Source organism: Anopheles gambiae, chromosome 3 (assembly GCF_943734735.2).
Source record: "Anopheles gambiae chromosome 3, idAnoGambNW_F1_1, whole genome shotgun sequence".
Lineage (NCBI taxonomy): Eukaryota > Metazoa > Arthropoda > Insecta > Diptera > Culicidae > Anopheles > Anopheles gambiae.
In genome coordinates, this window is record NC_064602.1 from 92,816,609 (window position 1) to 92,840,070 (window position 23,462).

Consider the following 23,462-nt stretch of genomic DNA (forward strand, 5'->3'; position numbering starts at 1 on the left):
TGAATGAAGAAAGTAAGTTAATAGAGAATAGGTTAGTGTGAATTACCATTCTAAACATTTCTTTCCTTCAAGCAACCAACCAAAAAGTAAAACAGCGAATATTTAGGTTTAGATTATAAGTTGTAAGTTGTCGTTAAATTTATTATGTCCATCTGCCCCTTTCGCTGCTTCATCACTGTGCGCTCACTATCCGACGGTTGGGTCGATGATACCAATCATGTCACAGAAATAATAAAAAAGCAACAAGAGCTCGATAAAGAAGACTGTCTAACAGCGTTCACTTTGCATTTCCGCAGTTAAACAAAAAAACAAACAAAACAAAACACATGTGTGATAACAGCTTCACTCGCACGTGTGGTGAAACAGAAAATTATATTACCGATACCGAGTACCGATATTACCGTAGGGAAAAGTTGCTACGGAAGTGCTCCTTTGCCCGTAGTTGCTGCAAATTAATAAACACTCGATGCTAATCGCCCCACGCCGGGGCCATTGAACGAGCGTGTGCACCGCTGGATGCATGGAGACGCTTGGTGGCTCTATTAAAGTGCAATTGAATCGACCGGTACCGCACCGCCAACACAGCCCGTTGCGTGTGTGTTGTTTTTTGCCCTCTTGCTAACCAATTGCAAATCGTTGTAACACAAACAAATCGTCCCTTACACCTGGTATCCGGCTGTAAGCTTCGTTATCAGCAAAATCAATTAGTGCAAGACATGCGATTGCCAGAGCGTCGGATTATCATCGGTGCCCACGCCCTGTCAACCGGCAGTCTAATAGGACCACATTTGAGAATGGCTAAAAACAAAACGGACGACGCTGGTGGATGTGATTTGCTTTGCCTGTCTTATTATTTGCCTTCCTGACATATCGGTAATGAGCTTTTGAGTGACGAATCGTTATGGAATATTAGTGCCAGCCAGGCCATGCAATTCTTACCTTTCTAATGCTTTTCAACGCACTTAACGCTAATAACTACACAATTGCCACACGCATTGAAGCAAGAAGTGTTGCAGTTTCATGTTTTGGGTTGCAGTTTCACAACTTCTTAAGAGAGTTCTTACAAACGTAATTGGCAAGCGGATTGGCAAGCTTCTACTGTAATGCTTTTCACTTTAAATCGTGTGCTGTAGCAATTTGCTTCCAGGGTTTCTTACGTGTCTATCCTCTACTTGCTACTAGCCTAACGTACTAGAAACCCTTATAAAGGGTTTTCGGTTGCAAATATAAATCGCGTAGTCGCAGCCCATGGTTTTGGATGTTTCTGCTCTGCTTTCTATGCCTTCTTGTAAGAGTTTTTTTTTTGGTACGCTCAAAGTTAAACTGGAGTGAAGTGGATATTTTGAAAGTATATATATGTACAAAAGCCTTCTCGAATAGCTACTCCATCGAGCCTAAACATTCCGGCTTGTCGTCTGTCCCCGCTGCTTGCGCGATCGCTTCGATGTACCTCGTTCGGCGAGCGCATTTTTGGTACCGATCGCCGTATTGCGACGCTTTTGTCCGGCAGCCTTACGGAAACCGATCGTTTTGATGCTGCCCTTGCCGGTGCCTCCCAGCCCGCCACCGCTTGGTATCTGATTGCTATCGAGACAGTAGGGGGCCGTCTTGATGCGTACCGATTTGTAGGGCAGGCTGCGTCCCCGTGCCGAGATGGCGGTCACAAACACGGTGTAGTAGTGCTCCGGCAGCAGGTTGGGAATGTCGAGCGAGAGTGGATTGAACTCGTTGCCGTTACTGTTTCAGGAAAAGGATACACAAATTTAATTAACAACATTTTTACAAAACTCGCCGAAAATGACACTTACAAACAGTGCTTGTTGTGGAACTGGGGATGATTGCACACATCGCGGCTTTCCAGCTCGCAGTACGTCGGCATCTTCACATTGCTGATGTAGTATTGCGTCTTTGGAAGCTTAAACACATACACGCAGTAACTGGAAGGCGAAAGAAAATGTTAGTAACTTATTTTTTTATTCACTACCTCAAATAAACTCACGTTACATCCTTGTCCGGCGAGCCGAACCACGCGATCGTACTCGAGTGGCACTTGCGCAGCGGCACCAGCTCCGTGATCGAGGTGTTGTGCGGCATCCGCGGCAGATCGAGAAAGTCTTCCCGCGAGCTAACGGCCACCTGGATGCGGTTCAGCCGTGACGTATCGTCCGCCTCAATCACCCGGATTAGGTAGCGCTCGCCCGGCCGTACGTTGCGTACCGTGATCGTGCGCGGATAGTACACATCGCGCACCGGTTCCATTATGCGGCGCTTCTTCTTCAGCACCTCCAGGCTGACCGTACCGCCGCAGGGTGTTAGATGCAGCTTGAAGAAATTGTTCGTCGATCGTTTGGGGACTTTAAAGTTAAATAGGGATATTCCGCCGAGCGTGGACAGTTTGCCAACCACAATCTTTCCCTCGAGCAGCTGTGTCGGTCGGGTACGGTTAAGCTGCACTTGGGTCGATCCGAGCAGAAAGGACAGATTGTTGTGCTGCGAGTGAATGGCAAACACGTCCACGTAGTACGTCACGTTCGGCTTCATGCCACGGATGAGCTGGCGGGTACGGGTGCCGGTGCAAGCGATCGTAGTCTCCACCTTCCCATCCAGCTTGCGCTCTTCCCACGGTGCCAGCCGGTGGAGATAGTCGTTGACGGCGATCGTGTCGCAGGGTGGCCGATGGATGGAGTTACCCAGCGCTTGGCAGAGGGTCCGCTGTCGCCGACCGGTGCTGACCGCCAGACAGTAGTTCATCACGTGTATGTCTAGCTTGCTCTTTTCCCACTTGATCATCACGACGTAGCGGCGGCGCTGCTGCTGCACCTTTATCCGTGCCGGTGCGCTCAGGTTACGGAACGGCCAGCTGCGAAACTCTTCCGCACCCTTGCGATTGTACCCGAGCCGGCAGGTGCAGGCACTGGAGGGTGGAAGAGTGGTTGCGTCCACGACCACTTGGTAAAGTCCACGCTGGACGCATGGGCGAAAGAATTGGCTCCCGTTGGTCTGTGCAGCAATATCTAGATTGGGATTTGAAAACCATTGAAGAAGACGTGAGTCCCGATGAGTCCTTGTCTGTGCGTTACTGATCGATCGGTACTTACAGCGTCCTTCGTGCTGCACCCACCATCTAGGAGCGACACTGGAGGAGTCATCCTTTCGCGAGCATGTCGTCGTTACTGCGATGGAAAGCGGACTTGTATCCAGCAAGCGAAACGAGTATCTGTGCGAACAAGAAGCAATAGAAAGAACAGAAAATAAGCAAAAATTCGGGTACGAGCGGGCAGCGAGGATGGAAAAATAGGGAAGTAGTTTGTTTAATTTATACCACTTTAATTGCAGTGATTTGTCATCTTTATGGTGCACTTTTGGCTTGCCCTCAGAGCAGAGGGTAGAGCGCGCCACCATAACGACCGAAGGGGCAGACAATTTATCATCACCATAATCGCCACGCTCCGCAGACAACTTTATTTGTTTCTAGCTGACGCTCCCAAAATGTTCGATTACGGTGTATGGATGTAGTTCGGATGGAAGGGTGAAGTGTTTTCGGATCACTGGCCATTACATTTTACTTCGCACGCATTACTTCGGATGTTACTGCGAGCGATTAAGCAGCGATGGGACGGGCGGCAGTAAATTTAGAACCAAAATTTACGCCGACTCCAGTTTCCGGTTTGCGGCGCCTATTTGTCTTGTGAGTTGAATTGGCGGGGGTTTTTCAAAAGTGCTTGAGATAATTCCTTGCAATAATATCGCTATTTGCATGCAATGGAGATAAATGTTCAGAAAAAGTTGTGACGAGAGACTCTCGAAAAGTGTCGACATTTATTACAACGGCTATCGTCATCACTTAATCTCCTTTGCTTCTCACTTTGAGCATTACTTTTTATGGATGATTCGCTATTTAATTTGATTTCTTTTTTGTTTTTATTTATTCATTGCATAATGAATAGAATTTAGCTTAAAATGCTAAATCAAACAAGAGGAATATAAGTTAAGCATAGTTAAGTATAGTTTTTAATTTGAATGATGTGTTCTTAAAAGTAACAAATACTTCAATCAATGATATTCCAAAGATTTTTGCACGACTTAAGTTTTAAGACTACATACACTACATACTCTTCATGAGCTGAATTGGTCATTTTGTATGATTCCAGGCTACCATTCGCTGCTAAAAAGCTAGTGTTAGGCTCCTAAAACTGAGTTATAGCTTATTGCATGGCCAGTTCTACAATGGTTTATCCTATCTGTTGTGTCCGCACAAAACAAAACATGGACGATGTACGTCACAAACAGAATATGTTATATTATCACTATCTTTGGTATGGTAATACATTTAACACGTATATAAATAACAACGCATACACACACACGCAATGCGGGGAGAGGACGACTGGTCCTTCTCGCGCCGCGATCCTCACTGAGGACGTCACAGGATGACATCCCTGCTGTCAACAGTGAGCCCTCAGGATGAGGCAGCGGTCTGTCCACAACATCTCCCCGTTTTAATTAAGCCGGTACGGCTTAAGCCAACGCAGCGGTTTTATTACGAATAAAACCGGCGTGGCAAGCGTACGGGTCATGGGACGCTATGTAACGGGGGGGAGTGCAGACCGGCCTCCATGCCATACGCTCAAACGGGATGAGCGTTGCGGGCTGCAACAGGGGGCAGCCGATGTGCTGCGCTCGCTCGTTCCGTTGCAGCCGCTGCGGTGTTGTTGTTGTTGTTGTTGTTGGTGTTAGTGTTGTTGTTGTTGCTCCGGACGCCGATGATGCTAATGAGGCAGCTCTCCGGATGCTGTTGCCGTTGGGGCGTCGATGTGCGGCTGAGCAGGGGGCGGCCGTGGTGCCGCGCGCGCTTGGACCGCTCAGCCGGAACCGCTGCACAGGGGCGACCGTGATCTCGCTGCCGGTGAACTGCTGTGCAGGGCGCGCAGGATGATGGTGATGATGATGACGATGCGAGTGCACAGCGGGCGACCGTGATGCCGCGCACGACGACTGTGCACTCGGGACACATGTGATGGTGCTGCACAGGGGCGACAGTGGTGTCGCCGTCGAGACGCACCTGTGCAGCTGGAGCGCCGGCGATGAAGGTCCACAGGGGGCAGCCGAAATGCCTCAGCACTGTGCCTTATCGGGCTCCGCGATGATGCTGGTGCAGAAGGGCGGCTGTGGTGCCGCGATGACGATGCTGCACCAGTGTGTGTCCGATGACGCTGCAGCGGGCGGCGGTGATGCCGTGTGACGACGGTCCAAAGCGGAATGTCCCCTCGCTTTGTCCGGTATAGTGCTGCAGCGGAGTGAGGATCCTCTTTGGGGCATCGCGCAAGCCCGAGCGTGCCTATCCTGCGCGATGGCGGTTGTGCGATGGTGGAACCGCGATGGTGGTCTCGGTGCTGCGTCAGTTCGTTGTAGGATCCCCCCCTACGCGAGGAGGATCCCATCCTCGTCGCCACTGTTGTGTCCGCACAAAACAAAACATGGACGATGTACGGCACAAACAGAATATGTTATATTATCACTATCTTTGGTATGGTAATACATTTAACACGTATATAAATAACAACGCATACACACACACGCAATGCGGGGAGAGGACGACTGGTCCTTCTCGCGCCGCGATCCTCACTGAGGACGTCACAGGATGACATCCCTGCTGTCAACAGTGAGCCCTCAGGATGAGGCAGCGGTCTGTCCACAACACTATCTAATATCGATCGTATCTCATTTTTGAGATATGATCCTTCCCATAACACAAAGCAATGCAAAAGCAAAGCAAAGCAATATAGGTGACCTTCCATTTGTAGCAGCAAATGCAAACTGCATTCCATTCCCAGCTAAGCCCGTTTTTCTGACTTCCGCTGCCTTCATTTTACCCTTTTGATTAAAGCAATTAGTAAAGGAAAAAGATTAATACCACTAGCACAAATAAGATGGAAGATATCCTATAGCAGGATTGTGTTTAGCCTTTAACCAAATCAGGCAAGGCCGAAATGACGTCACACATGTATTTAGATCTACCTTGAGATCAGGATGAGTTCCATCGAGTAGAATAAAGAAAAACACTAATGGTTGAGTCTCATGAAGTAAAGAACAATATCCTATATTAGAGATTAATTATAGGTTATCGTATTATAGGAAATTGTTTAATACAATCTTATTTCAAATGCGCAAAACATGCCATTAAAAAAGGTTAATTAAGCATTGAATGTTGTGCAAGTAACGTTCGGCAGATCATTATTGTAATTCGTTAAATGGGTTTGAGTTGTTTGATTATGAAATGGCTAGAGAAACCCTGCAGTCTATCGGCTAGATTCTTGCTGTTAAGGCTAATGATGAAGCTTAGATAGTTAATTTTGGCTTGGCTAAACTAAAGACTACATTCCAGTGTAGTTGGGTGGGTAAGGATGTAGTGTTCATGTACCATGTATAGAGCATACGGCGACGATTCAGACGTCTCAGTCTAACAACCAGTTTTATAGCTGTAGACATCTGCGTGGTGGTTAATCAAAGCAACTGAAACCGAACACACTATTATCAACAATCAGTAACAGGTTGTTTACACATGATTGTTAAAATGCAATCATCAAGGAAGTGCAATCAATTATCAGTGTCATTGTGTAACCGCTTGGTGGTAACTAACTAACAATTACTATTATCCAGCACATTAGTACTTGTGTTGACTTGTAAATGCATTTTTTTTAAATAGATTTACAGTATTTATCACTGATTCTAAGCTCTTGCTATCGATACGCGTTAGAGTGTCACTATCAACCATGGCAAATTGACAGATACTACTTCAAAACCTTCCTGAATCTCACCATCTTCCTTGGCCGAATCGTCATTTCCCTAGCCGTGCGTTCCTTCAGCTGCAACCGTACCAGCAGCGCATCCCATCGCTTCTCCAACACAACGCGCCCCTTCCCAATCCAGCGCGTTTTGGACAGCACCTCCAACAGAAACACCACCACACACAAGCACATCCCAATCCCGTACAGCGCAAACGCACTTTGCAAATGATCCAGCGTCAGCACAACCTCGGGCGAGGCGGCTAGAATGTCCGCCTCGCTCAGTGCCCTGTGCGCCCGGATCCGATCCAGTATCGTGACGTTGTACAGGAAGTCGCTCCACAGCTTCTGCATGATGCCCATGTCGATCAGATTGGACAGGATGCGGTTGAACTTCGGCAGCAGCGGGAATCCCTTCTCCATTATCATCTCGATCTGCGTCACCAACACGTCCCGCGACAACCCGTGCACCAGCCCGTTGTACTTGGTGTTGCGCACGTACAGTCGGCTCATCAGTAGTGATCGTTTGCCTTCGACTACGGCTTGCAGATTATCGAGCGAGGGCTGAAACTCGGAGGTAGCGTTGTACTGCTCCGATACGAGCCGATCGTCCGCAAAGTCGTTTATGAACCAATCCTCACTGTCGAGCCGGCCACCGATCGGGACACCGCTCGCCAGGATCTCCTCGATCGTGTCCATCTGGTAGGCGAGCGGTGGATTGGTGAGCATCGTGATCAAGATGCTCGTGTAGATCGTCGTCACGTTGAGCGCATACAGCGTCAGCCCCATAAAAAGCAGCCGCAGCGCATTACACTCCGGCCGATTGTTGGCCGAAATGCACAGAAACACGCTCCAGGTGTTCAGAAAGCACATCGATAGCTCCCGATGGGCGGCCAGCTCGGGCAGATAGTGCGCAACTAGCCGCCACACCAGCGCCGACACGAACAGCACGCCCGCGAACGCCTCCCAGGTGGTCGGCTCGAAGATGTACACCAGCAGCTTCCAGCGGGCGTCGGGGCCGGCCGCCGGCACGAACCAGGTGTAGTAGTCCTGCAGGTACAGCGTGGTCGAGCCGAACGCGTCGTGCACGTCAAAGTCGGGACTGAAACCGCCGGCAATGATGTCACACTCGTCCGCCCGCATCAGCCCGAGCAGATCGCTCCAGCTCCCGTCCGGCTCGAGCTCGCCGCGGTCCATCGTGCTGCACGAAACGTTCACCTTGAACTTCATCGACTCGCGCAACAGATCCATTATTTGCAGCTCCAGCCCGCGGCTGCAGTCGAGATCGATGAAGGGCGGCGCGACGCGGGTGCAGAGCAGAAACGTGCAGGATTCCAGCTCCGGCGGCACCTTCGGGATGTTGATCATGGCGGTGGAAAGTGCACGGCTCGCGAAGCTCCCGTTCACGACCGTGGCCACCTTGAGCGCTTTCATCTGGCCACAGTCGGTAGCGCCGTGGTACGGATCGCCCGTGTACACGTGGTAGCTGGTGGCGTCGATGGCGAACGCGAACAGCACGTTCACCGAGTGGTGGCCAACGAACAGGTGGCCGAGGGCCCGGTTCGCCAGCCGGGCGTTGGAGTCACGATCGTTCGGATTGTTGTACAGCACGACGAACTTGCCGCGCGGATTGAAGGCCGCCGTCGCGCTGATGCGGTCCAGCGCACGCTGCAAACCCTCGAAGCTGTCAATCACGATGACGTAGTAGTCGATCTGCTTGTGGTCCATGAACTGTGCCCTTCGCAAGTCGTCGGACGACACCGAGTCGGACATGAGCTTCAGCTGAAACTGGGACTCTGGTTCGTCGTCTTCATCATCATCATCGTCGTCCTCGTGGATGTCGTAACCGGTGTGATGCAGCTGCAGATATCCGAGCAGGATCTCCCGGGCCGGGGAGCTCAGGTTTTGCAGGTAAAAGATGACGATGTTCTCAATCTGCGTCGTTTCGCGCATATGAAAGTAGGTATGGCTCAGCAGCTCGAGACACTGGATGCCGGCGCGGGCTGCCGTTGGTCCACGCTCGTTCCTTATCCGCACGTACACGATGCCGTCAACACTGGACGGTAAAAGTGCCAGCAGCAGCGCACCAACCAACAGAACGAACATCCTGACCGTACGAGAACGCGCCGTGAACTATTTCTCCAATCAGCGGGCATCGGTCGACCAAGGAATGCCAACCACAGCGGCTTCCGATGCGGCTATTCGCATTTGATGCACATCACGCGTGGTTGCGTGAACGGATCCTCGGATAATTATGCCGCATTAGGGTTGGTCATGGTTGTGTCAATTGCCGTGGAAGCTACAGCAAAAAAACAGGGAGGCTCCTATTAAGGAAATGGTGCAGTGTCCAGTTGGCACGAGCCGCGCGTGGCACGAGTGCAGTTAATTAGAAAACTAGCTAACTGCTGTATGATTTTCAAATAATCAGCATCATTACACAGCAATGTTTGCCCGCGCACAGTTTAAGGATATCGGGTGGGCTGCATCGCTTTAACGGTGTGTGTGTGTGTGTGCTGCGTTTGTGATTCCGAGAGGAATTTTTGCGTGCAGCAAATGACACGATCGTCCGCCCGAAGGGAGGATATCTAATCTGTAGCGAAGATTTGTTAAATGTGTTTGGGCATCATTATCAGAGCGCACGGCTACCTTGAGGGGGACGTACGTCCCACTGGGGAATTTGCCCCCAGCCTGGCCGCAAGAGGTTGGGCACAATGTCCAATCTTAACCAATCAGCAACCAAAACGGACCTTGCGGTCAGCCCAGAAATGGTGCAGATAATACGCAAAATTGGAATGCCTCACCCGCGGTTTTGCGCAAAAGTATGTGCCTGACATACTGATGAGAAGCCTGTGCCGAACGGGCTATGCCGTTTTTTCCCCCTGTCTGTTTTAGGGAAAATGGAAAGTGAACCAGACGCGCAGTTAGCCCCAGTCACCGTTCCGTTAGGTCTACAGGTAACAGTAGTAACTCATAAATTATGATGCAAATGACATCTTCGGCATGGGCTGCCATCATTTTATGATATCTTCCGATCATTAATGATTGCTCCAATAAAGGGTTGTCGCAGACGAGTTGGACCGCTCTTGAACGCAACGCTTCAACCCTGCACCCTAGATGGGAGCCGCCTCCCCGAAGGCCAGACGACGCGATTCGTTGGAAAAATGGTAAATTAATCCTGTCACCGAAAACGACCGCATGCGGCGTTGGCGTGTAATTGTAATTGCAATTAATTTCTGTCATGCCTGCGCGCAAATGAAGTCGGAAAATTACCTCCAGTCCCTGCACCCCACTACTCCACAATATACGCTAATAGATGGCGCAAAGCGTCCGGAGCATGCTTGAATCATGGTACGATCAAATGCGCGACAATACTGTCAAACCGAAGCGTATCGAATAGAGCCATCGAATGGGCGCGGTGTGTGCGATTTGTTGTGACAGTTGGGGTAATTAAAACTGAAAGAAAGATTTATCTTTTAATTAGTGCTCAGTTTTAGTGTGGGAAGGATGGTCGATACGATATAATCGATCGATTGGATCCTGGTCATGGCACCAGAGGTTGCTTAATGCAAGGAATGTTAGGACAGTAACGATGATATCGAAGCTTTTCTTCGGTTTTGAGAGGCTATCTTAGTGGTTAGGAATTTATGTTTAGATCCAAAGATCATTTATGTGACTATCTAAGGTCTCTTATGTTAACTTTGAAAGGAATTTACGATTAAGATAATTTTAATCAATCTTTTTTCCATTTATTGGCAGCTTTTGTTTTATTTCTTGCATTGACATACTGTAACACCTGTCCATTCATAGTTTGCTAACATCGTGCAACAGTATTGAATGTGTTTGAGGTGAAATATATGAAGTGGTACAATTTTATGTTTACATTGCACGTAAATTGTTGAAATATAATTAAGTCATACATTCTGCCCCTGATTTAAAGCTTATACTTATATTTTCCTAAATTGTTAAAAAGACCATTCGCCTTAAGTATTGATCATGAAGTTAAAGTAATAGAATCGATTTAATTACCATAAGATCGCTCTTTTTTCCTAGCGTACGTAATAATTTTACATTATTTGACGTTTTAAGAGTTTATTTATATTTTCATGTTTCTATTTTAATGACACTTTTACATAGTCAAAAAAAACTTCTTACAATTTAAAATTTTTGTTGTCCTATGACTTCAAAACTAATGCACTAGTGACTCAAAAAGATGTGTTCTACATTCCATCCCTTATTACAGTTCAAAACACTTTCTATTACTTTCTTACACACTTAGTAACAGTGCACTTCATTATTACTTTCCTCCCAGTAGCTTCTCGACCACCGGTACGAGTACAACTTAATTCCAACCGTTTGCATCGGTTGATCGATTATGTCAGTGGTTGGGTCCTTTGCACAAACAAACAAATGCTTCCCCGCCGCTTAAGCGAACGTTACTTCGAACGTTCTAAAAGATGCTACACACAACCCTGCCGACATTCGCTGCCGGTGCGCTTCTGCCTGCCATCCCATGCTACCCGCTCCAGAAACCGTCCACCGTCTCTGATGCGTTCCGACTGCAGCTTGGTGTGTGCATTTACTTTGTGTCTCTGTTGACGTTGCTGTCAAGTGAAGCATCATTTCATCTCTCGTCGGTGGATGTGTATTTTTTCATTATACGCTCTCCCCGTTTTCACCTTCTCCTTCCTACCACACACACACACACACGCAAACCACACTTCACGGACCAGTAAGGAAGCGTATCCTGCCACTGAATGGCGCCCGGCTGGTATGGCCGATGCGTCACACACACACTCCGCTTTGCTTTCACCCGTGAACAATGATCGTTTAATGGAACCGATCCGGCAGTGTCGTCGAAAGGAGAGGGGGAGGGGGTGGTTTGGACGATTCATCTGCAAAGATGACCGCTCGTACTCCGTACTCTCAGCGGAGAAGAAAAGAATGTCAACTGCGTCGCCGGTATCCACCCCGAAGGTTGGGGTGAGGTTCTAAGTAACTGTGTGGGCAACGGTGTGGACATTGCATTACTGCTGCACTGCTTGAGCGAGGGCGAGCCAGTGAGTGGGGATGTCGGTGGGGCAAGAGAGTGCCTCAAACTGGGAGATAAATGAACTACTTTCAAGCAAAGCGAATGTCAGAGTTGGTCGATTTGGGCGATTCGCTTCAACGCCCGGATTCGGGTCATCTCCGACAGGCGTCCACGGATGAGGAAAAAGGGGAGGATAGGTGGGGGTTGGGCATTTGGCAGCATGTTGGGTGCGGGTGTATCATATTACTTTCGCTGGTTGCGTCTTCGTTTGCAAGTGCCTAGGTGGGCAGGGGAGATAGTGAGGAAGTACCACTTCAATCCTTACTTTGCTTGCATCATCGTCCGCTTCCGCCGCGATGCCACACGCTGGCAACTCTTCCCCCTGGCGCGCCTTTGCCACTTTGCCAGCGGAATGTTTGTTTACTTCGGACCCGGCATGAAGGTGATGCCGACCGGCGGGGACCGAGGCGTTAGGTCCATCATTACTGTCCGGAACTTGACGCTTGTGTCGTCCCACTCCCACTGCACTCATACTCACACACACAGACATCGACGCATCGGGCGGGCAGAGTCATAGAGAGATAATTTATTTTGCTCCCTTCGCTCGGTTCGCTTACTACAACCGAACCCCTCACGTGTGCTCACGTTGACGCCAGCCAGCGTCAATGCTGCGACACGACGACACCGGGCTACAGGACACTCTGGCCCTGTGGCACTGTCTGTTTGTCTACGCGGGGAGGGAGAGCAACAAAAAAAGGAACGCCACAGAAAGGCCCCCATCACGCCAGACACAGGTGACACATTGGTTTCAGCAAGTCGGTCCGTGACGGTTCGTCACACGGTGGAAAGTTAGCTGGGAACGTGGGTTTTTAGTTAGCAAAACGGAGCGATTGATTTCATTTTTGGGAGCTTTCAATGCACTATCTCTGGGGGAGGGGGGAAAATTAAGGTTCATTTCTTGCTGACAGTTTCAGTTGAAGCTGTGACGCAAATGGGGAGTTCAGAATTCTGATGATACGAACATATTTGCATTTATTATCACAAATTAGGTTGGTTTTATTGTGCGAAATTCTATATTATTTTTATACATTAAGTTCAATTCGAGCTAAACTTAATCAGACACAAAGCAAATAAATTCCCTTTCGGATCTATTTTCCATTCCATTCCACAATTTATTACGTAGATGTCGGTCTCGTGGTACCGCCGTGAACTCGAACGACTTAACAACTTGTCTGTCCTGGGTTTAGGCCCCGAATGGGCCGTGCTCCCATGCGTAATACTGACTATCCTGCTATGGGTAAGCCCTTGACCGACATCGGTTGTTGAGCCAAAGAAGAAGAAGATTATGAAGAAACAATGATTGCGCTGTGACATCACTCAACGATTATTCAAATTAGTATGTTTTCGATCGTAAATTATACAAATCCAAAACAATTGTAATTGCAAAATTAATCTAATATATATTTAAAAGTTTTTTTACGGGTGAATCACGTGAAGTGAATAGAGCAACGTCGCCAAATCTGTAGAATCGGCTGTAGGTATAAAACGATAAAAGAATACTTCAGACCTAGCAGTGAAATATCCTCAGAAATAAAGAGCATTATCAGCTCCACAGGATCGAAGCATCAAAGTCTGCCCTCGTAACCACTAATGGGGCTTGGAGCTTTCTTTGAACAGCTACCAGGCCTTATGTAGGGTCCATTCCATTGCCGGATTTATATTAAAAGAGGTAATAAAGATTAAGCCCATGTATAAGAAATGTTGTACTGAGGTTATGGAAATTCATTTTACTCAAAACCAATCGGCATGAAAATTACAAAATGATCCAATTACATATTGTGGTACAGCAAAGTGGTACCGCATCTCGGATGCATCGAACTTTAACATCAGTAAGAGTCATAGATCAATACTCAAAGATCAACACAATTTCAATCAAAAGCATTGTGGTTTTGCGGCTCATTGGCGCTGAGCCCTTCTTGCTCCTTAAAGCAAATCGGTGTGATTTATTTCCCCCATTATTTTGTTTCGTTTTGTTTCAACGTGTACGAATCAATTTTGCATGTTATTCTTTCCCCATGCTGCTCTGCAACACGAGTCAGAAGCGCCGAAATTGTGTTCGCCCAGAGAAAGGGTTCTCCTTTGGCATAGTAAATCGCACACGATAGTGGAAACACTAAAACGCACCCTCGCCCAAATCGCCGACCCTAATCCATGGCGCGGAAGGCTCGCATTACTGCAAGCAACAGCCAAATAATACAAAAAAAAACCCCACGAATAAAACTACATATCCTCCGTTATGTACTAACGGCTGCTCGTGTTACTCGTGGCGCTCGGTCAGTTGACGATATTGTGAATATGGTGGCAAAATGTAGCCCCATCGAATGCCGGAAGCATTATAATTGGATACCGCCATCTTCAACGGCGACGCGCGTAGCAGAACCGTTCGATGTAGCTTTTTTGTTGCTGTAAGAGTGGAGCGTGAAGTTACGGCAACAAAAAATGCCAAACGAACCTGCTCCTCCACCATCATACCCGATTCAACCAGCCCGCGGGACTGGCAGGAGCCTTCGGCTTTAATGGATGATTAGCATGTCAAAAGTGATTTTTTTTTTCGTCCGTTCGTGCCCTTTGACTTGACGCGGTCTGGGTCGGAGCAGCGAGAGGTCCGAACAAATAACACGTTAAAGTGAAATAAACCCCCGTCAACGCCCCCGTTGCATGCGGGCGATGGTGACGGTGATGACTCCCAAAGGGGAGGCCTTACACAGTAGTGTAAGTTGAACAAGTCGAACGAAAGTAAAACCGGTGGCTCCGTTCTAGGTCGGCAAATAAAAAGCAGGTAGCAGAAAGGGCGAGGGATATCGTGACGCGGTACGATTGATGATTTTTAAAGCGATTGTAGTAGTTTTTATGTACGGTTGTGGTATGAAGCAAATGCACATTTTGTATAGTTAGTACAATTTTGTAACGATGAAATGGAAGAAATCACGATAATTATAAATATAATGTTGTAAATATGATTTTAATTGTCAAAAGACTGAATAATAGAGTCGCTAAAGACGAAATAGATTGAATAAAGACGGAAGAAATAATATAAAAGTAAAAGTAAAAAATGAACAAAAGCTATCAAATCATATATTAAAAGCATTTAAAATGATAAAAGCAAACAATAATACCAAAATATAAACTCTGAAATTTGTGTATTTTGTGTAATAAGAAATAATAAACTATCAATAAGGTATTATTGTGTAATAAGTTGTAAACAATTGTCATTAACATGACAAAAACACAAATGACAATTATACAAATCATGAAACTGATAAGAAAAACGCGTAAAGAAGGCAAAAAAGGTAAACAAATTAAAGATAAAAGCAAATTCATACGAACATAATGAACACAACAGAACAAACTTAAAAACCATTTTTGAAAATATTAAAATTAGATTTCGCAGAACTTATATGTAGTATAAAAAAAAGTTAAATAAAAATTACGCAAACTTTATATTTCTTGTATTTAAAAGGACGGTAGAGACAACAACAGGAAAACGAAACTTTTTAAAACGTGTCTATTGTCGTTCGTAAAACATAAATTAATAAAATATCAACAAAGTGTTGCAGTGGTAAAGTGGTTGTAGACATTAATCATAAACATGACAAAAACACACATGAAAATGAGTAAAAAAAATATATAACTTTTAAATATCAAAAGGTTCCAAAAGACAGAAGCAATAAAACGAGGGGGAAGAGAAAACATCCCCCTATTATTTATCATTTTTAATAACACTGGCATCAACTCACCTTCGCACGACGATGGGCGTACCACCGGCCATGGTCCCGTTCGTACCGCTCCCTGTATCAATGTCGTCGTCGATATCAGCGTCCGTGTCGTCCTCGCCGACGACCACCGTGCGGTCCTCCGTCAGTGCCATCGTCGCTTCGCCATCGTCCCCGCCGGCCAGTTCCGGACCGGGTGGAACCACGGTCTGCGCCAAATCCTGCAGACAGGCATAACTCTTCCCGGGCCGCCGATGACCGCTGCCGGCACCGTACGCCGACCGGCCAATCCCTGGCCGATCGATCGGAGGCTTGCTGGCGGCAGAAGCAAAGCTGTGCCGATCGGTGGGGCCACGTACCGCACCATCAACCGGCACCAGCAACAACAGCAGCAGCACGTGCAGCACGACGACGCTAACGACGGCGAGCGAGACGATACCGCTTGACATATTGGTGCTGTGTGCTGTGTGCGACCGTTTTGCGTCTATTTCCTGGTTTGCGCCTGGCCTGCCAATCCACCACATGCACAAGATGCAACGGTTGCGGCGCGGCGCTCGTTGTTCTGAAAATGGAAGCAGAAGTGAAATATGAATCTCACCGCTCACAGCTCAAAAATCACCAGCCGAGTCTGGGGGACTGTCGATGCGGTCGAACGCTAGAACATGTACGCTTGTAGCCACACCTCCCCCCCCCCTCCTGCCCACTTGTTCTCTCGCTTTCACCCCATGGCCGCATTGAAATACGACCCTGGGAAGATCTAGTTCGCATCTTCGCACCTAACGCCAGCGCTTGACATCTTGGCGAACACGACAAACAACTAGGCCACAACGAGACGAGAGGTTTTTTTTGCCAGAAGGCGAACGGGGAAGATTTTGTTTTACAAGCGGGCGCACCAAACGAATTCGACACCCCGTGCGCCTGAAAGCCGTGCGCGACATTTCCGTGTTTGGGGATTTTCTGCGGCGCAAAGATTCTGAGCTTACGACACTGTCCGGGAGTCACGTCTCACGCCGCGAAGTGCGTACGGTGGCAGTTTCAACCGAGGGGGCGAACTTTACGGAGAAAAATGTCTCAGACAACAGTCTCACACGACCAGGAAGCTCATATTTTGGGACCCGTACGGCTGGACACTACGACTGGAAGGGGTGAAATTGGAGGGACGAACTAACGAAAGAATCGTGACACTGAGCGTACTGGACCCCGTTTGCACTATCGATTCTCGGGAGCTGTATTTAAATTGTTTTTTTTTTATGGGAAACTAAAACATACACACACAGAGCAAGGGTACGTGTCGCTTGACGGCACGTCCCGTTCAGTGGGCGAGCATGAATTAGCGACAAATTATTTATGAATGAGCGCGCGAACAACCATTCTGTGCAAGAAACAGCACTCGCCACCGTCCCTTTCGTCTGCTGCTCGTGGTATATTGCTTTCTAAATAGGGTTGAAATCGTTTTTGTTTAGAATTCGAGGTCAACCTTGGTAGCTCCATTGGGTGTGTTTGTGTGTGTTTGTGTGTGGCCTTTTTCTGTTTATAATTTTTTTTAATTTACGTTATTTGTATACTCGTTTAAGGTACATATGTGCAATGCCGTTTTATAGTTTCGCTGCAATTTAGTGTGTTTGCATTGATTAGTAGCAAATGAGTTGTTTTTTCTTTCTCTTGCTCCAGCAGCATCGTGTGACTCATGGAGCAGGCAATGATTTCGTATGTGCATTATTTTTGTGACCATTCAACCCGAGCTGACGCATGCTGCATTCGAAACTGCATTCGATGCTATCGGCAAAAACGGTGCTGTTCTATTATCGGAAGACGGCAGGGCAATGGTTTGACAGCGGCGTGTCTAGTACAACAAAAGTGTGACGCATTTTGTGCCTGTGTGTGTGTTCATTAGATGATCATTCGATATTAGATTGGATATGGTTTTTCTTTTAATATAAACTCAACTTTTAGCGATGATCATATGTATGACCATACAGAACTTGTATATCCTATTTTTATCAGCAAACAGAGAAAACATTTAAAATAATAATTGCTCTACGTTTGACACACATTTTACGAGTGTTTATATGGGATTTTACGGATTGGAAATGAAGCTGAAGCAGTTGAACTGGTAAAGGAAACTCGGTAAAGTTGTTTTTTATTTAATCTTGATTAAATCAGTATCGTGTTGCTTCGAATTACGGACGCTTAAGACATTTATGGAATATTCTCTTACTGATTCAAATTTAAACGGTCATATCTCTGTTAAAATCATTTTACTGAAGCAAACCTTTCTAATTGGAAAGAACAAAAGATTTCCAATAATTTTATACCAAACATTGAAAAAACTTATAAAAACTTCAACGATATTTTGCTTTATATTCCGGACAGTCTAAAAAAATCACTTAAAATGTTCACATTCACATACACAGTATACATTTTTTAGGGTTTTGACATCTTTTAAGGACCAAACATTCTGAATAGCGGTGTCCTCCTACACTGACAGTGCAATGGTCTTACTGAAAACGGATCTTAGATGCTGTTTCTCTTGCTCTCGTAGATACATTAAACCGGAGTACTGCTGCGCTATTCGACGATCTTCCCGGTAGGACCATCAAGGCTTTGAGCACATTTATCTTCAAAAATTGTTGTTTTATTATCATCACTGAATCTTTGTTCTAGTTATCTAAAAAACACCTGTCTAAGAACATATTTTTAAGCAATGAAACACAATTTACTGCGGTTGTCTGGAATTGAAAACGTGTTAACAAATCTTGCCTCGTATATTCTAGACAGTATTAAATACGTGTTATAATGAAATTCACTGTACAATATGAAAAATAAACTGTAGTTGCAACTATGATTACAATCTTGCAACCATCGATTCCATTCTATTGGAATGCATCTGGACCAGAGAATAGAACATATCGAAGTAATTCTACTGGTGTCTGTTTTTAAGAGGAAAAAAAACTGCTAAGAACGCATCTGATTGACTACTGACCGACAGAAAAATGATTATGTACCGTGACATCAGGACCTACTAGGGGTTAGACACATTTTTAATTGATTCTAGTACATCATGGCAATTATGTAAAATTAAAAAGCGTTATGACCTAGGACTGGATGGGACGAAATTCAATAAAAACATGATGAGTGTCCGAAGTTTAAAGCTGTTCCGTAATTTGAAAAATAACAGTACATACTCTCCAGGCAGGATCAAATTCATTAAAAAATTGCATTTTTATATGTATAGCAACATGTAATTTGATGATTAAAATATTAAGAGAGTTTTAAAGGGCACAAACAAACAAACGATGCATTATTTATACAATCACAACACTGATTGACGGTAATAGAGCATTTAGCTCCATTATTGCTAGGATAGCTGTTCATTGTTTGTGTAGTTGTATTTTACATTATAATTGAGCACAAGCTGTACAGTTCGTCATAATAAATTGAGATGTACATAAAAAAGTATGGAAATGAAATAAAATTGCGGAAAAATGGACATTAGCTCAGGACTTCTCTAGCATAAGTACTTTTAGGTTAATGATTCTCAATTTGTATCTTATAGAGCTTTCTCTCTTTTTGGTTATAGTCTTTGTCTAAATTGGTTCAATGAATTAATCAATCGATCCATGGTATCACTTATGATAAGTTTTAGTTTAAACAAACCATTGTGATAACTCATTTTCCAATCCTAATGCCTTCATTTCTTCTCAAAACTTGTGCGTTATCCTTATCGAATTGAATTTATATTATAGGACAAACAATACAGTATGAAACTGCAGCAAAAAGTATCCAAATGTAAACAAAAACACACAATCATATGTGGTAGCCTAATGAGAATTACATCAGTTAGTACACCACTGGATATGGCATGACTAGAGGGCAAAGGTATAGAAAACGGAATGTGTCTAACTTTTACATGGAATTCAATCCACATTCTTTGCACAGCATGTTCATTCCGCCCCAAGCTGTCTTAGCCTGCAATTTTCGATTTGTACAAAAAAAATCAACTTAAATTTACTGATAAACTCTCCCCCTACTCCTCGACACCTTTAACGTTACCCTTTCTTCGAAAACAAAAGGGATGCAAGCCAAACAGAAAAACAAACATTCTGCTCCTTCAAACGAAGGAAAAGCACTCTCTAAACCATTGTTCTGTGAAATCAAACCCACAAAGAAGGGCCAGGTGGTGAAACAAATTCCGGGAAAGTGTATCAAAACACAACACCCACCTCCCCGCCTTGTAGTTAATCCCCCAATCAATCGGCCGGAGGTAATCGGACCGGGGTGATAGCTTCGCGTCGGCCATCGAACAGGTTCGGTGTACATATAATCGCCACCCCCATTTCCACCACTCCCACTCCCTTATGCTACTCACCTTCGTTGGTTGGATTGGGCTCGGTTTGGTGAGTCGTCCAATCGGAAAAATCGTCGCAATGGCGCGCACCCTTCGGTGTGTCGCTTTTCTTCTCACACCGCCACCACTTAGCCTTCAAAATCAAAATCGATTCTACTCTTAAAAGCACATGAAACACACACACGCACGCACAGATAGGGCACACAACAAATACGCTCACACACACACACGGGTCCACCCTCCCTGTACTTCTCGTTTCGCCGATTGGCGCGGCGGATGGGTGCTCGCGTACGCGCGGGCTAATTGCACGTGAAACCGAACCAATTCTCTAACGATCCGCGGCGTTGGCCAAGATGTCCAACGATGTGCTCGCCGCGGACCGGTTGAGGTTTTATGCCCCCGGGGAAGGTGGGGAGGCCTACCTGGCTGCGAAGGAGGGCGTTGTAATCGGGGTGAAAGACAACCTTTACGCCTCAGTACCGATAAATCATCGTCATTCCACCGCGTACGACGGGCGGCCAAACTGGCGTTAATCTTGCACGCCCGGCCACAGGGATGTGGCGCGTAAAGGGGGGCAGGGGGTGGTTTGCCACCCCAAAAACAGATCCCTCACCGCGAACGGACGGACGAACGACGTTTCAACGCCCAATCGAGACGATTAATTTGACACCGCAGTCGATTAGTGGCGATCGGGGCGGGATGCAAAGAACGGCGGTGCGCACCCTTTCGTCTCTTTTGCCCTCTTTGCTGATCGCTATTCCACCACCAGCACCAGTTTGGATCGTTTTCTAATCCAACTGTCCAAAAGGACACGAGTTTCTTCACCAAACGCCGATTGCCACTGCCGCGTGCGATTAACAACGCAGAAGAGATCGCGAGCGCACGGATCGATGTCTTTGGCACGCACTAATCCACACACACACGCACAGACAGTGCCAGTGGACGAGTGTCGCTTGCAATGCAATCAGCATCGCCCAATAGCGCCGCCCGCGTACGAGTCGCGGAACGATTGCGACCAGCCGGCCGCACGCTTCTGCGCCATCTTCGGCGCGTGTTGTGACACAAGCAAGGAGGCGACGACGGCACAGCCCGAACACGAACCGAATTGTATTTGGTAGAGCTGTGTAGAGCTGTATTATCCCGTGCGATAAATCACACCGCTCCGTGTCACACGTGTTCCTGCTGTTCGGGTTGGCCTTTTCAAATTTTCCCGATTTTCCTGAAATCACTGAACCACGCCAGCCGGGCGTGGTGGCACTGAACTGATTGTCTGGCAATTTTCCACCCGTATTTTTTTTTTTTTTTTGCTTTTTATTGTTGCCAAAGAATAAAGGAGAAAAGCCACAACGACGATGGCGGTTTTGGCCGGCGATCTATTTTAATTGCCTTCGAATCGCACGACCGAAACGCATTCGCGATGATTCACGCACGCACGCTCGCACGCAGATCAGCACAGCTGACGGGTCGCCGCCGCCGAATGCACACACCTAGTCGTGGTGCACATAGTTGCAATGCACCGTCTTGTGCACCTCACTGCCCGTGTCTTGTGAAGCTGTCAATCCCGGTTCGTGGGAAAGGGAGCCGCTGAAGGGTTTTTTTGTTGTTGTCGTTTTAATTCACTTTCGATGAGTTATCCTCTCGCACACACACACACACACAAATATATAACAAAATAAAAACATCACAACAATCACCTCACACCATCAGTCACACGATCCACTCGCGAAACAGGAAGGAATGCACAGGCAGGAACAGCTGATTCACAGCTTGGAAAAGTCAAATGCCGCTTGTGTGTGTTTTTTTGGTTTGTTTTTAAATCAAAGCAGGCAATAGGTGGAAAACCGCACCGTGTTTCGTGTGTGATTTACGATCAATCTGTCCTTCACGGGGGCCTGCTCGGATGGCAGAAGGATGCACCATGCCGTTCGCGTACGCGCTCGCGTCTTTAGCTTGTGGCTCTCGCGCAAAGGCTTGTATCGTGCGTATCGAGCTGTATCAACGCTACGCTTGTGGCGCCTTGTGGTTGCTGCTGCTGCCGCTTGGTACGTCCTGTGCGCTCGGCGACCGACGATGCACTGGCGCGTACCGTGCCCGAGCTCGTGCCGGAGTTATGCTGTAGGGTCGCCGCGTGCTCGGTCGTCGCGCAAAAGGAAGAGCACGACATCGCGTATACGCTATGCTACGCGGACGCCAAGGGTGTCGAACACGGTCGCGTGTTTGCCGGCCGGGTTGTGTTGTGAGCATAAGAAGCATTTATTATTTTTTCGTAGCTGGTGTGTATTTGTAATCCTGGAGAGCTTTTTATTTTATTCGCAGCAAAATAGTGTTCATTTTAACTAAGATAATCGTTATATTAATTTAGCGATGTTGCAGTGGTACATGTGGTCTGAAGTTGATTTTATGAATTGCGGCTATTACTTCAGCAAAAAATTAAAATATTTTATGTACAAAATTTACTCATTTTTCTTCACTCATGATAACAGTTGCTACTACTAAAGTCCAACTATTGCTCTACGTATGATGGTTGAAAAGCACCGATAACAACTCTATACTTAATGCATATTATGCTCCGGAAAAGCAAAACAAAACAAACAAAACTACAAGACGTTCATGCCCCTTTGCCATTGGATGCTGTGTGTAACAACAAAAAACACCAAAAGCACGGCGCCGTTTGAACATACAAGGTAGAGGCTACAGATGCGACAAATGTGCTAGAAAAAAATAAAATGTGACGAATAGCTTAGTTGCACAGGGTTTACTTTTACAGTAGAGCGATAACAGCGATTTGCAAATGCGATGCACCACTGCGAAAACAGCAGCCGATCTCGATTTCTCTCCGGGTTGGAAAATTAATTACAAGATAACGATTTCGAAGGTTTCCCGCTTACAGCTACGGTGTAGTTTTTGAAGCGCAATTTGATACGTCAAACGAGCTCAACCGACCAATAGTCGATATTGGCATTCGTGTCGTGTTTATGTGTACATTTTCCTAACTGTTACCATTGCTTACCTGTTACCTGGGATTTGCTGGTTTGCTACAATGTTTTGCCTCGGCAAAACGGGCACATTGTTGTGCACGAGTCGTTACTACTATTTTGTTTGCTTTGTATGTTTAGAGAATTGCTTTCGCTGGTAGCTGTGTTTGATTTCCTGTTTCTACGGCTTGCAATGAGCAGTTTTAATGACGCTGCGAAAGGTCGTCTTAATTGCATATGGATTTTTTTCCGATTTTGGATTTTAAATTTAGAAATGTTAATATGGCATCTTCTATGTGCGGGATCCTTTTTGCAGGGTTTTTGTGCAACATTTTTCAGAGATAAGAACTCGGAAGGATCAACGTGATTCCGTTTTTCTTTTAGATTAGTTTGTACTACTACAAGATATTACTACTTAGATTATAGATACTACTAAAGATATTGTTCCATAAAATCTTGATTTCTATATTAATATTTTTACACGCTGATGTGTTAAATTTGTAAAACAAATGAAAAGGTAGTTGTGATGAATTATATTACATTAAAATTAAA

At 46.2% G+C, this 23,462-nt stretch overlaps 2 protein-coding genes across 2 annotated transcripts; both read right to left on the bottom strand.

Annotated features, from left to right (window-relative positions):
• Positions 1-101: 101 nt before the first annotated feature.
• LOC133393348 (uncharacterized) lies at positions 102-22,059 on the bottom strand. The gene is made up of 6 exons (XM_061658004.1): positions 19,957-22,059; positions 15,612-16,149; positions 3,099-3,217; positions 2,000-3,014; positions 1,809-1,937; positions 102-1,737 (listed from the first exon to the last, which is right to left on the bottom strand). Exons 2-6 carry the CDS (start codon positions 16,109-16,111, stop codon positions 1,395-1,397), a joined length of 2,106 nt encoding a protein of 701 aa, XP_061513988.1. The 5' UTR covers positions 16,112-16,149; positions 19,957-22,059; the 3' UTR covers positions 102-1,394.
• LOC5667935 (uncharacterized) lies at positions 6,569-8,891 on the bottom strand. Its single transcript, XM_001689221.2, has one exon. It carries the CDS (start codon positions 8,889-8,891, stop codon positions 6,792-6,794), a length of 2,100 nt encoding a protein of 699 aa, XP_001689273.2. The 3' UTR covers positions 6,569-6,791.
• Positions 22,060-23,462: the final 1,403 nt, after the last annotated feature.